Source organism: Leopardus geoffroyi, chromosome C1, assembly GCF_018350155.1.
Source record: "Leopardus geoffroyi isolate Oge1 chromosome C1, O.geoffroyi_Oge1_pat1.0, whole genome shotgun sequence".
Lineage (NCBI taxonomy): Eukaryota > Metazoa > Chordata > Mammalia > Carnivora > Felidae > Leopardus > Leopardus geoffroyi.
The window spans coordinates 75,743,081-75,755,108 of NC_059328.1; the positions used below are offsets into that span (position 1 = coordinate 75,743,081).

Genomic DNA, 12,028 nt, shown 5'->3' on the forward strand with positions numbered 1-12,028 from the left:
AGATGACAGTATATATTCTTTAAATGGGATGCATGAGAAACTTTCAAAGAAATATTTGGACAACTTCCCAGAAGACTGATCAGCTGGGGATGCCGGGCATCCTGCTGCAGGAGTTGGTGTTTTTCCTTCAGAGAAGAAGCTAGGCGGTCACCTTCATGGCACCTTTCTCATAAGGAAGGGGTGGCAGAGGGGGCAATCAGCATGGTGGGTGGAAAACAGAGTAACTGCTCATGAATATTCTAGACTGGGACCGTGATAAGGGATCAACTCACACTGAAGTGCACAGCAGCCTTGCACAATTGCAGTTTGGATTTCTAGATCAAGCTACTTTATTCTAAACACAGGCGCAATGTCCTACTAATCCTGTCCTCAGAATCCCCACCACTGAGCTCATCCTCAGGGGTTATTCTCAGAATTTTCCCCAGGCCCAAGGAAAACTCATGTGAAAGCTCTGAAACCAGTAGATTGAAAAGGTCAGGAAAGCATGGCGAAGTGTTGGCCAAAAATAAAAATTCTTGGTCAATGACAATGTGCTCAACCATATATAGCTGAGCTGGGGGGATTCTGACAAACTTTCTGAGAATGCAAAACTGTGAATGACTTCTAATTTCCGTTCTTTTCTTCTGACCTGACATCTCGGTAGAACTAAAAAAACTTGAACTATGATGCTGAGACAATATTTAAAAGTAATAATCCAGTTTAGAATTTTAATTTTTTTTTAATGTTTATTTATTTTTGAGACAGAGAGAGAGAGACAGACAGAGCATGAACGGGGGAGGATCAGAGAGAGGGAGACACAGAATCTGAAACAGGCTCCAGGCTCTGAGCTGTCAGCACAGAGCCGACGCGGGGCTCGAACTCATGGACCACGAGATCATGACCTGAGCCAAAGTTGGCTGCTTAACCAACTGAGCCACCCAGGTGCCCCACTCAGTTTAGAATTTTAAAGCTAGCTGAATTTCCTGAGACCCATGTTCAGTGTGATTCTCCCTCAATCCTACATGGCCCACCAACCCTCCTCTTTAAGATGCTATATACTATCTGGATATACCTTCCACACTTTAGTACATATCTTTAAGAAAATGACTAATTATATTTATCTTGATATCCCCCCTCACCTCTGTCAAATCCCCAGTGCTTTCTTTTTTACACTCTAGACATTCAATGTTTAATTAATTTAGAGAAAGAGGATTTTTCATTATCATAAATAATTTTTAGAATACAGAATTGGAAAAGAACTGTTAATATTGGATAATATTCTTTCTTCCATTAATCATAAAAATTTTCTCAAGACTCAGAGAAATGAAACTCTTATCAAGGCAGCCACATGGAGCATAGCTTATGCTGATGTTACTCAGAGATTTTTTTTTTTTTTTTTTTCAGAGAATCAGCCGTGAAGTGACCTGCCAATATTTTAGACCTCGATTAATCTGGCTGTGGAAATAGTGACTGTCTTTTAATTTTTTTTTTATCAAAATAACTTAGAGTGTCCCTTAGAGAATTTCAGATACTCCTATAATCCTGTAAGGACTGAACTATTCTAAGACTCCACAGGTCCTGTTTTCAAAGAGATTACAATGTAGTGGTAAAAGTGGGTATAGGCATAAAAAGCCAAACAGTATTTGTGTTTCTCATTATAAAGCCTACCCTGGGATGCCAATAGTTTCCCGTTACTAAATACTTTCTCTTCTTTATGGTCTCATAGAATGTACATAGCATTAAAGTTCTCTGAAAACAGCATTAGAAGTTATTCATCTTTCTTCTAGCTGTAATGCAAGCAGAAGCTTATATGAAGCATCACAGGAGGAAGAAGAAACAAAAGAAACATTCATTGATTGCTACAGTTTCAGAAAAGGATTTCTAGAAGCAATATCACAAATTCAGAAGCCCATTATTCAGTAATAAATGTTGTCATCATGGAGGGTGGCTTTGTTCATGAGAATTAGATTAAAATAAACATATTTATAAGCTACATATCAGAGATTAATCCAGGGCTAATGCAGTCTTAATACACTTGATCACTTTAACTTCTTGCTAATGGTACCTTGGGTTACCAAGCATGAGGTCACTTTTTTATTCATCCTATCATTGGAATTGGAATCTTAACACATCATCTAGTTTACAATCTTTTATTTTATACCTGAAGAGACTGACTCCCAAGGATGTTAAGCAATTACTCCCAGTCCACACAGGTAGTGATATTGCTATAATAGAAGATGGATTATTTGTCCATGGATTTGCAAGGGAAGAGAATATTCCTTTCCAAACATTCAAAGATACACATGGAAAATTAGACATTTTCAATATTTTTTTAAGTTTATTTTGAGAGTGTGCATGGGTGTGCAAACACAAGAGGGTATGCATGAGAGTGGGGGAGGGGCAGAGGGAGGAAGAGAGAATCCCAAGCAGGCCCAGTGGTGTTAGTGCAAGAGCCCAACGTGGGGCTCAATCCCACTAACTGTGAGATCACGGCCTGGGCCAAAATCAAGAGACGGATGCTTAACCACCTGAGCCACCCAGGTGCCCCAGACATTTTCAATTTTTAATCTCATCGTTTTATCATCAGTATCGCTTACAGGACTCACTTTTTTCCTTGTTTCATATTTAATTCTGTATATTTTTTTAATCTTCTTCTGCAGATAGTAAGCTGTTTGAGCAGCAAACGTAAACCTAATTGGCTTAATTGATGTGTACATACACAGTATCTCACCCATAAACTCAATAAAATGAATGACCAAATGCAGGAATGCTCTTTCAACCTTTCCTCCAAGACCCAAGAAGAAACACGGCTGCCAACCCAGAATGGAATGGACAAGGAAAGAATAGCGCAGTGCCCAAAAGACAGCCCTCTTAATCCCTTTCAGAGTAATTCAAATTGTAGTCCTAACCTGAACAGTCTGTGGAACACAACGTGCTCTCCTAGAACTCGGTTGTGCCATTTCTTCATTCTCACTTACCCAAACCCATCAGATATGCCCCCAGATGCTGAGTCTTTTACAGTCTTCATTTCATTCCTTTGGGAGGTCCCTCTACAAACATTCTTTTTTTTAATGGGAATGTGATTGCCATGGCAACTCAGGGATATAAATGCTGCCTAATGTAATTGAATCATTGTGTTGAAGAGGTTAGTCTGTGAAAATGGACTGAGATGAATCTGGGGTGGGGATGAGAGTGGGGGCTGAGTGAAGATGACAACGTTATCACGTCCCCCGGATTCCTGGGTTTGGATTGTTTGTCCTGCAAGGCACATTGTCACTTTTCAAACGCGGGGCCCCAACTGCAGAGGGACCCGAGTGGGGCAGTAGATGGGGTGGTCCTGCAGTTTATTAGCGGCAAGACGCTGGTGATGAGTAAAGTGCGGCCCCTCCACCCAGTTCCCTCTTCGCCCCCAGGATAAGGACCTCTGAGAGAGGGGGATGGTATTGGAGTCCCAGAATCCTAATTTAAGCCGCTTGGTTTGGCACAGGGGCTCGGGCCTGTGGCCTAAGCCCTCAGCGTAAAGAAAAGTAAAGGGACTTGTGTGTGTCAGGGATAGGTTCCACGTGGTCCACCTGAGCCTTCCCTCAGGGCCCGACACATTATGTAAATAACAAGTTACTCAGGGTGCCCACGTGAAAAGGCGGGGCGGGGGGGGGGGCGCTACATAAATACTTCCAAAGTCTTGCACGGCGCGCCCCGCAGGCGGCCCTAAGCCCCTGTCCCTCGCGTGTCTGGGAAAGAGTCCCCGCTCTGTCCAGCCCCCCGCGAGTCGTGTAGCTGGGGGAGGGGCGGGGTGCTGCTGCCGGCCGGCCGGAGGCAATGGCCAGCGGGCCGGGGCGGCCACATGGCGCGCTCCGGGCGACGGCAGCCGCGCTTTGTTTCCACCGGCGAGCGGCGAGTCACCGGCCCCCGCGGTCCCGAAGCCCGGCACACGCTCGGGCCAAGGCTGCTGCACATTTCACGGCAGGGACAGCTCCCGGAGCGGCCGCTGTCTCTTCCCCCTCTCCACCTCTTCCCCCTCCGCCTCGGCCACCACCGCCGCCGCCGCGCAGCGCCGCCGCCGCCGCCTCCGCCTCCCGCCTCCGCCCAGTCCCCTCCTCCTCCACACGCGAACTTAGTCAGCGGTTCGCGCCGCCGCGCGCCGATTGGCCGGCGGAACGCGCCGCGTCACAATGGAGCCGCTCGGAGGCGGCGAGCCCGGCAGCGCTGGGGCTTCCCGCTGAGCCCGCAGCAGCCGTCAGCCGAGAAAGTGCCGGCGCGGGGCCGCCGCCGGCGCGCCCGGAGCGGCGCGGGGCGCACGCGGCGCGGAGCGCAGGCGCCGGGGGCCGGGGTCGCGCAGGTAGGTCGGAGCGGGGCGCCCCCGCTCCCGGAGGAGGAGCCGAGCCGACCCCGCTGGCGGAGGCGGAGGACGGGGGCAAGGGGACGCAGCAGGTGGGGTTGTCGAGCAGGTGCGGTTACCTGCCCGCGCCTCACCTGCGAGCCGGGCCTGCAGGCAGGTGGCGCGGCCACACACCAGTGGCCGCTCCGCTGCTCCCATGTTTCGGGGAGAAAGGGAGCGAACCCCCCGAGACAACCTCTCCCGGGTGCCGGGGTCATTCGGGGCAAGAGGAGTGGGCGGCCACGACGAGGCGGTCCCCTCTCCACCGCGGCGGTGTCGGCGCCGCACCTGAGTGTGAGTCCTCGGGGTGGTGCGGGAACAGGGTTCTGGTTTCCCAGGCTGGAGTGAACAGACCTCTCCCGAGGGCGTCCTGAGTGAGCACCCCGCGTCTGGTCGCTCTCCTTTGCCCCCTTGCCCTGGCGCTGTTTTTTGACAAACTCGTTGGATACTCATTGTTCGCCTACAGTTTGATGCTGGTGTTGGTGTCCGTTTGCTTGAAGGGGGCGGGGGTGGGGGTGGGGGTCTTGGCTTTTCCACCTCTACCCATGTGGAAAAGCCAAGAGTTTCCTTTTTCTAGGCTACAGTGGAGCAGGTGCTGAGAGGTCAGACGCAGGAGGCTCGGTGTTCGCTCATTACTCTGTGTTCCCAGCTGACTTCCCAAAGTCCATAGGTTGCCTTGAGTCAGATGACATTTGTGGAAGACTTTTCTTTGTGGTAGCAAGTCTCTCTCTGCACCTCCCTTTCCCTTCCCAAGAAAAAGACAAACCTAAATTTAAACCAAAAACCTATGCCCGAACTTTCTTGAATACATTTGCCTTGCCTGAAAACTGTTTGTAAAGCTCCGTAAGAAGATAACAGTATGACGATTTTAAATGGCAAATATGTAGCCAGCTTGAAATACTCAATTTGTTCCCTGCTTTCTAGGAGAAGATTAAATGGCATGTCTCTTAAACCTAAGTGTAGGGTGGAAGCACACGAAAGAAGTCACACTGCAGTAGAATTATTTAACGATTCCAGTACCCTCCATGTGTTCAGGTGTCACCTCCTGAGAACCCAGAATGCTCCTTTGAGTTATGGGTGCCAAGGTGACTTTCTTTTTCCCCTGGCTTTCCTAGTCAGCAGCTCCACTCTTGAAGAGAATGTAAAATGACAGCTAATCCCCCAAGTAATTGGGCCTGTGTGATCTAAGAATGTAAGCCCTAACATGTCTGATATTACTTTCAGTTCAGGTAATAAATGGGGCAAAGTTGTCACTGATTGTACAGTTGAGTCATGGCACTTTTCTTATACCTACTCTCCCCTTAAAATGTTTTTATTATAGCAGAAAACAAATTAAAATGTACATGTTAGAATTAAATTTACTAAACTTGTCAAAAAATTTACTGAAATTATCAAAACTTGTTCTGTTTTTCTTCCACTGGAAAGGCGTTCCAACATGTCCAGCCTCACATGTATATTTTCACATTTGGAGTGATTTCATTTGACTACTTGTTAAGATTTGTTTTTCTAAGATGGTTCCCCACTGCTTCTGAGGATTCTTAGAGTGAAAGCACCAATATTAATTAAAATGGAAAGGGCCCTAATCAATGTAACTTGGAAAAGATACCAGATCCTCCACGTTTTTTGTTTTTTGTTTTTTTAATAGACTTTATTTTTTAGAGCAGTTTTAGGTTCATAGCAAAATTGAGAGTAAAGGGCGGAGGTTTCCCTTAAACTCCCTTCCCCCCACTCATGCATAGCCTGCTACATTATGGACATGCCCCACCAGAGGTACATTTGTTATAATCAGTGAGGCTACACTGACACATCATTATCACCCAAAGTCCATAGTTTACATTAGGGTTCAGTAACATGTATCCACCACTATAATATCAGACTATGATACTGTGTCACAACAGCACTGCCCTAAAAATCCTCTGTGCCCCACCTATTCATCCCTCCCTCCTCTGCTAACAACCACTGATATTTTTACTGTCTCTGGAGGTTTTTTTTGCCTTTTCCAGAATGTCATAGTTGGAATCATACAGTCTGTAGCCATTTCAGATTGGCTTCTTGCACTTAGTATTATGGATTTAAGTATCCTCCAGATCTTTTCATGGCTTGACAGCTCGTTTCTCTTTAGCACTAAATAGTAGTACACTATCCCTCTAGGGTTTTTTTTTTTTTAATTTATTTTTTTTAATGTTTATTTTTTGAGGCAGGGGGAGGGGCAGAGAGAGGGAGAGAGAGGATCCAAAGCAGGCTCTGGGCAATCAGCCGTCAGTAGAGCCTGATGCGGGGCCCGAACTAACAAACCACGAAATCGAGACCTGAGCCAAAGTCCGATGTCTAACTGACTGAGCCACCCAGACACCCCCCTCCAAGTTTTTTTAGACAGGGTGGGTATTTTCTTGCAGTGGCCTGAAACTTGTGATACTATGTTTTATCCTCTTAAAGTTGAAAAGGGCAAATATTTTAATATTTAAAAGGTTCTTGGGGTACCTGCCTGGCTCAGTTGGTAGAGCATGCAACTCTTGATCTCAGGGTTGTGAGTTCAAGCCCCACATTGGGTGTGGAGCCTATTTAAAACAAAACAAAACAAAAACATAAAAATATTAAATATTCTTGCTTTAGACAAAATCTTTATTTGTAAACAACTTTAAAATTTTTTTCAAATTCTTATTAATGGTATCTGAGTATTTTTATGTGCCTTTCTAATTTTTTTTTTACCACCCATATCAAAAATAGCCAGTTTAATCTAATCCTTGATTTTCATTTGGTGTCTCTCAAGTTGAATTTCCAAATTTTACTTTTGTTTCTCCTTTCTACCACCCGTCTAGCATACACTGATATTATCAGAAACGAATGCATGCTGAACCTGTCATGTTACTCCAGACTTGGTGGAATGTTTTGCGTTGCCTTCTGCAAAGCATGTCCCTCCCTGTGTCCCCACTTAGAGAATACTGAATGCTGCGAAGCAATTCAGACCTGTGACCACTCAAAAGGAATTTGGGAGATCAAGTTATATCATAGAATTTTTTTTGAGCAGTTGTAAAATGCATTCTAATTTCTGTTGTGTGCGTTTTCCTATTCTTGCCTTTTTTTTTTTTTATTGTTATTGGCTACTTTCATTTTATTTCCCATCTATATTTTTTTCTTTATTTTTTTTAACGTTTATTTATTTTTGAGACAGAGAGAGACAGAGCATGAACAGGGGAGGGGCAGAGAGAGAGGGAGACACAGAATCTGAAACAGTCTCCAGGCTCTGAGCTGTCAGCACAGAGCCCGACGCGGGGCTCGAACTCACAGACCGTGAGATCATGACCTGAGCCGAAGTCGGACGCTCAACCGACTGAGCCACCCAGGCGCCCCTCTTTTTTTTTTTTTTTTTTAAATGTTTGTTTATTTTTGAGAGAGACAGAGCACAAATGGGGGAGGGGCAGAGAGACAGGGAGACAAAAAATCTGGAGCAGGCTCCAGGCTCTGAGCTGTCAGCACAGACTTGACGTGGGGCTCAAACTCATGAACTGTGAGATCATGACCTGAGCTGAAGTCGGTTGCTTAACCGACTGAGCCATCTAGGTGCCACGTCCCATCTATATTCTCTAAACTTCCTACATACCTTTATAACGAGTTAGGGTTTTTGGTTTTTTTCTGATGTTTAATATAATGACTTTGGCCGACATAACCACTTATTTTTCTTTTCTGAATCATGAAGATTGATCTTAAATAAAATGAAGCCTAACTCCAATCATTGAATCTATCTGCTGAGTTCTTACCACTGCTCTTCACTTAGAAACTGAGCAAAGAGTAATAACAAACTCCCTATTCTATGAGGTCCTCACATTTAGGATTCTACTCAATTGCAACACAAGTTAAATTCACTTCTTCAATGCTGTTGTGAACCTGTGTAAAAGAAATGAATAAAAATGAGTTGTCAGAGTTTCATCCTTGACCTTTCCTTTTGCCTTTTTGGCCTTTCTGCTGTCTTTGATATGGGTCATATGATTCTGCTTATCCCTTTCCAGACTGTGTATCTTCGAGCTTCATCTCCTGCTTCTTCAGTTTAGAGTTGCTTGTATTCTTTCTTCTTGTCTGTCTCATCCTGTGGCCATGTCCAGGGCTCCATTCTACACTGCTTACTCCTTAGCCGACAGCATCTTTCTCAGAAGCTACCAGCTGCACAGCCTCTATTTCTCTTCTATTTCTAGCTCTGTGCAGGTGACTGAGCACTCCCTCCGCCCGTCTCTAAAGGAGACTAAATTCTATGTTATTGAGTAGCATATTCCTTTTGATCATTTCTCAGTTGTGTAGATTTGAGAGCGTATTTGAACCTTATTTCTTTTCTTCTGTCAAATTCCCTCTCAGCATTTTTACACTGCCCCCCCTTCTCAAATCTATTGCAAATTATAAATAGGAATTCTTCAACTTCTACCTAAGAGCATGGACTTTGCAGACTGAGGGGGACTGAGGGGCCTGATGAACCAGTTGCTGGATTAGATTAACTACCAGTTACAGAGACCGAAAAGAGCAGTTGTTTAAACAAAATGTTTCTCTTTAAAAACATTTTAAACAAACACAGAACTTAAACTTAAAACACAAAACTTTATGGAGAGACAATCCAGGGCTGGTATAATGTTTTTACAGTTGCCTGAGACATAAGCTGGTTCCACCTTGTAGATCTAGCATACATCAGGAGAGGCCCTCAACCTCATGGTCCTAGATGAAACCTCAGCCATCATGTGCAGATTCCAAGTAGCAGAAAGGAGGAAAGAAGGAAGGTAGGAAAACAGGGGAAAAGCAAGAGACGATGGTCTCTTACAGAAATTTCCTGGAAGCTGTCATTCACTTCTTGTTACAGCTTACTGGCCAGAACTCAGTGACGTGACCTCACCAATCTGGAACAGAGACTGGAGAATATCATCCTTATTCCTGACAACCTTGTGCCCCACTAAAATGGAGGAGGTTCGAGGTGCCTGGGTAGCTCATTCGGTTAAGCATCCGACTTCAACTCAGGTCATGATCTTGTGGTTCATGGGTTAGAGCCCTGTGTCAGGCTCTCAGAACTTGGAGCCTGCTTCGGATTCCATGTTTCCCTCTTTCTCTCTGCCCCTCCCTTGCTTGTGTTCTGTCTCTGTCTCTCAAAAATAAATAAACGTTATTTTTTTTTTTTTTTTAATGTGGGAGGTTCACATCCTTAGGAAGAAGGAGGGAAAGAACATTACGGTAGCCAAACACCACAGTTATTCTACATCTCTTTTTTTCTTGGCTATTACCCATTTTGTAGGATTCTTAGAATTAAAGGAAATACTAGTGTTAAAGCATCTAATACAGTATCTGGCATAAAACAAGCATTCAGTAAATGATAGTTCATAATTCTCCTTATTCCTTTGGAGTCATGAACTGTCTGGTTTCCCTGTGACCACATCATTGGCATCCAAATCCTATTTTTTTTTTAAATATGTAAGTATTTGCCCCAGTTGGTAGTATCAGACCACACTCTCTTACCTTGTCATGGGAGGGTGCAATGCATTATTATTTAGTGTCAACATTTACTTCTTAGCTTAGCCCATGGCTTAGATTGAAAACATAGCTCTTGTAATCAAATAGACCTGGATGTGAATCCTGTCTCTGCCACTTACTCTGTATGCAACCTTAGCCTCTTGCACCTTCAATTTCCTCATCCGGGGGTAAGAATCAGATAGGAGGATTAGAGTGCCTATGGGGCACCTGGGTGGCTCAGTTGGTTAAGCGTTAGACTTTGGCTTAGGTCATGATCTCGTGGTCTATGAGTTTGAGCCATGCGTTGGGCTCTGTGCTGACAGCTCAGAGCCTGGAGCTTATTTCAGATTCTGTGTCTTCCTCTCTCTCTGACCCTTCCCTGTTCATGCTCTGTCTCTCTCTGTCTCAAAAATAAATAAACGTTAAAAAAAAAAATTAGAGTGCCTAAAAAACTGCCTGATAAAGTAAGTCTAACTTTTTAAAAAATTTGACCTAATCTGGGGAACTTTTCTGAAAATGAACTCTTATTTGTTATTTAAAAACATAAACCAGTTTAAAATTGTTCATCTTCCTACATATCCAAATAAGTGTTGTTAAATTGTTACTCAGACTTTTTGAGAACTATCTCCAAAATCAGTTTAAATCCAAATAGCAAAGTCTTTCCTGTATTTTTTGATCAAAAACAGAATAGCTCAGCTTTAAGCTTCTTCAACTTTGATTTGAATGATTTTTGGCTGATCTGCTCTCAGAAGCTGAAACATATCCACCAATGAGTTCATTTCATAGTATTTTTTTTTTCAGCCACTATTTAACAAACAGCTTCTGTGTGCCAGACACTGTGCCGTGTTCTGGGGACAGAATGTAAGAAAAATGGACATGGCCCCTGCCCCCATAGAGGGGTTACTGGGGGGGACAGATGAATCTATTGCTACAATTAAATTTTTAAAAATTGCCACTACAGGGGCGTCTGGGTGGCGCAGTCGGTTAAGCGTCCGACTTCAGCCAGGTCACGATCTCGCAGTCCGTGAGTTCGAGCCCCGCGTCGGACTCTGGGCTGATGGCTCAGAGCCTGGAGCCTGTTTCCGATTCTGTGTCTCCCTCTCTCTCTGCCCCTCCCCCGTTCATGCTCTGTCTCTCTCTGTCCCCAAAAAATAAATAAACGTTGAAAAAAAAATTGTCACTACAAAAGCTGTTAAGGAGAAGTACAGGTGCTATACGGAAGCACATGTTCTATGGTCAGAGGTTGAATGGTGACTTTAGGAAAAAAAATTGGCCAGGGATCTGAAGTAAAGAGATGGTGTGGGAGTGTGGTTGGAAATGAGTGCAGACATGAGATGATGATCTGTCACCATCCCCTAGGCGTGGGTCATAATGTGTCACAGGTTTCCAACACCACTCCAAAGAAGGCATTTCATAATGCGTGGAGCCATCTTTCAAATAAGTGCGTATAATATATAATTTTCAATGTGATACTCTGAAAGGGGCTACATAATTCAGAAATAATTTAGTTCTTCTATAATTTATTCATGCTATGTTGGCAAACTTTAAATACAGATACTTTTTTGGATACACCAAGCAGATGCACCTGAGAAAGTTGGCTATAAAGGAGGATCTTTTCAGAGAGGGTCAGAGGGTTGATCTGCATCACCCTTAGCAAGTGGAATTTAAAGCCATTTGGCTGAATGGGGGTGTTTAGAAAGACTTGGCAGAGGACTAGTTAGCCCATGAAGCAGCAGTGGAAAATGACCACAGGATGGGAGGCATGGGCAGTGTGTTCTAGAGAGCTGGACTGCTCTCTGAGGGCTCAGAGGGCTCAGAGCCCTCTCTGAGGGCTAGACTGCTGTGCCTAGGGTGGCCTATCTCTGGACCAGTAGGCAACCCCAACATCCAGTACCTCCAAGGCTTTTAGGTTTATGTACACGACAACCCGGCTCAGCACATTGGCAGTGGGGGCACCACTTTTCCTTGCCCTCCAGCTGAGCTAATTGGGGATTCTTTAGGGGAAATGTCGCCTTTCTGATCCCACTGACAACCTTGGAGGGTGAGCAGGGAGGCTCTGCTTCCGTGTAGTGTGTTATGGCATGACCGAGCCTTGGGGGCAGAGCCACCTGCCGTTGTACTGCACATTGTTTCTGACTCTGAGTGGATAAATATAAGATGAATTCTGCTCATCTAAAGATTTTTAAAGCT

General features: G+C 44.7%; 1 protein-coding gene and 1 long non-coding RNA gene across 2 annotated transcripts in view; both read left to right on the plus strand.

The window, feature by feature from the left end:
* The window catches only part of LOC123600022, a 30,684-nt gene extending 28,318 nt beyond the window's left edge, over positions 1-2,366 (plus strand). Inside the window, exon 3 of the long non-coding RNA XR_006713430.1 lies at positions 1,384-2,366. This is a non-coding gene — a long non-coding RNA (uncharacterized LOC123600022). The remainder of the gene's footprint in view (positions 1-1,383) is intronic.
* A 616-nt stretch (positions 2,367-2,982) lies between these two features.
* The window catches only part of LOC123598199 (translation initiation factor IF-2-like), a 47,942-nt gene continuing 38,896 nt past the window's right edge, over positions 2,983-12,028 (plus strand). The window contains exon 1 of the mRNA XM_045478192.1: positions 2,983-4,318. Coding sequence (XP_045334148.1) covers positions 3,799-4,318 — 520 coding nt within the window. The 5' untranslated portion in view covers positions 2,983-3,798. The remainder of the gene's footprint in view (positions 4,319-12,028) is intronic.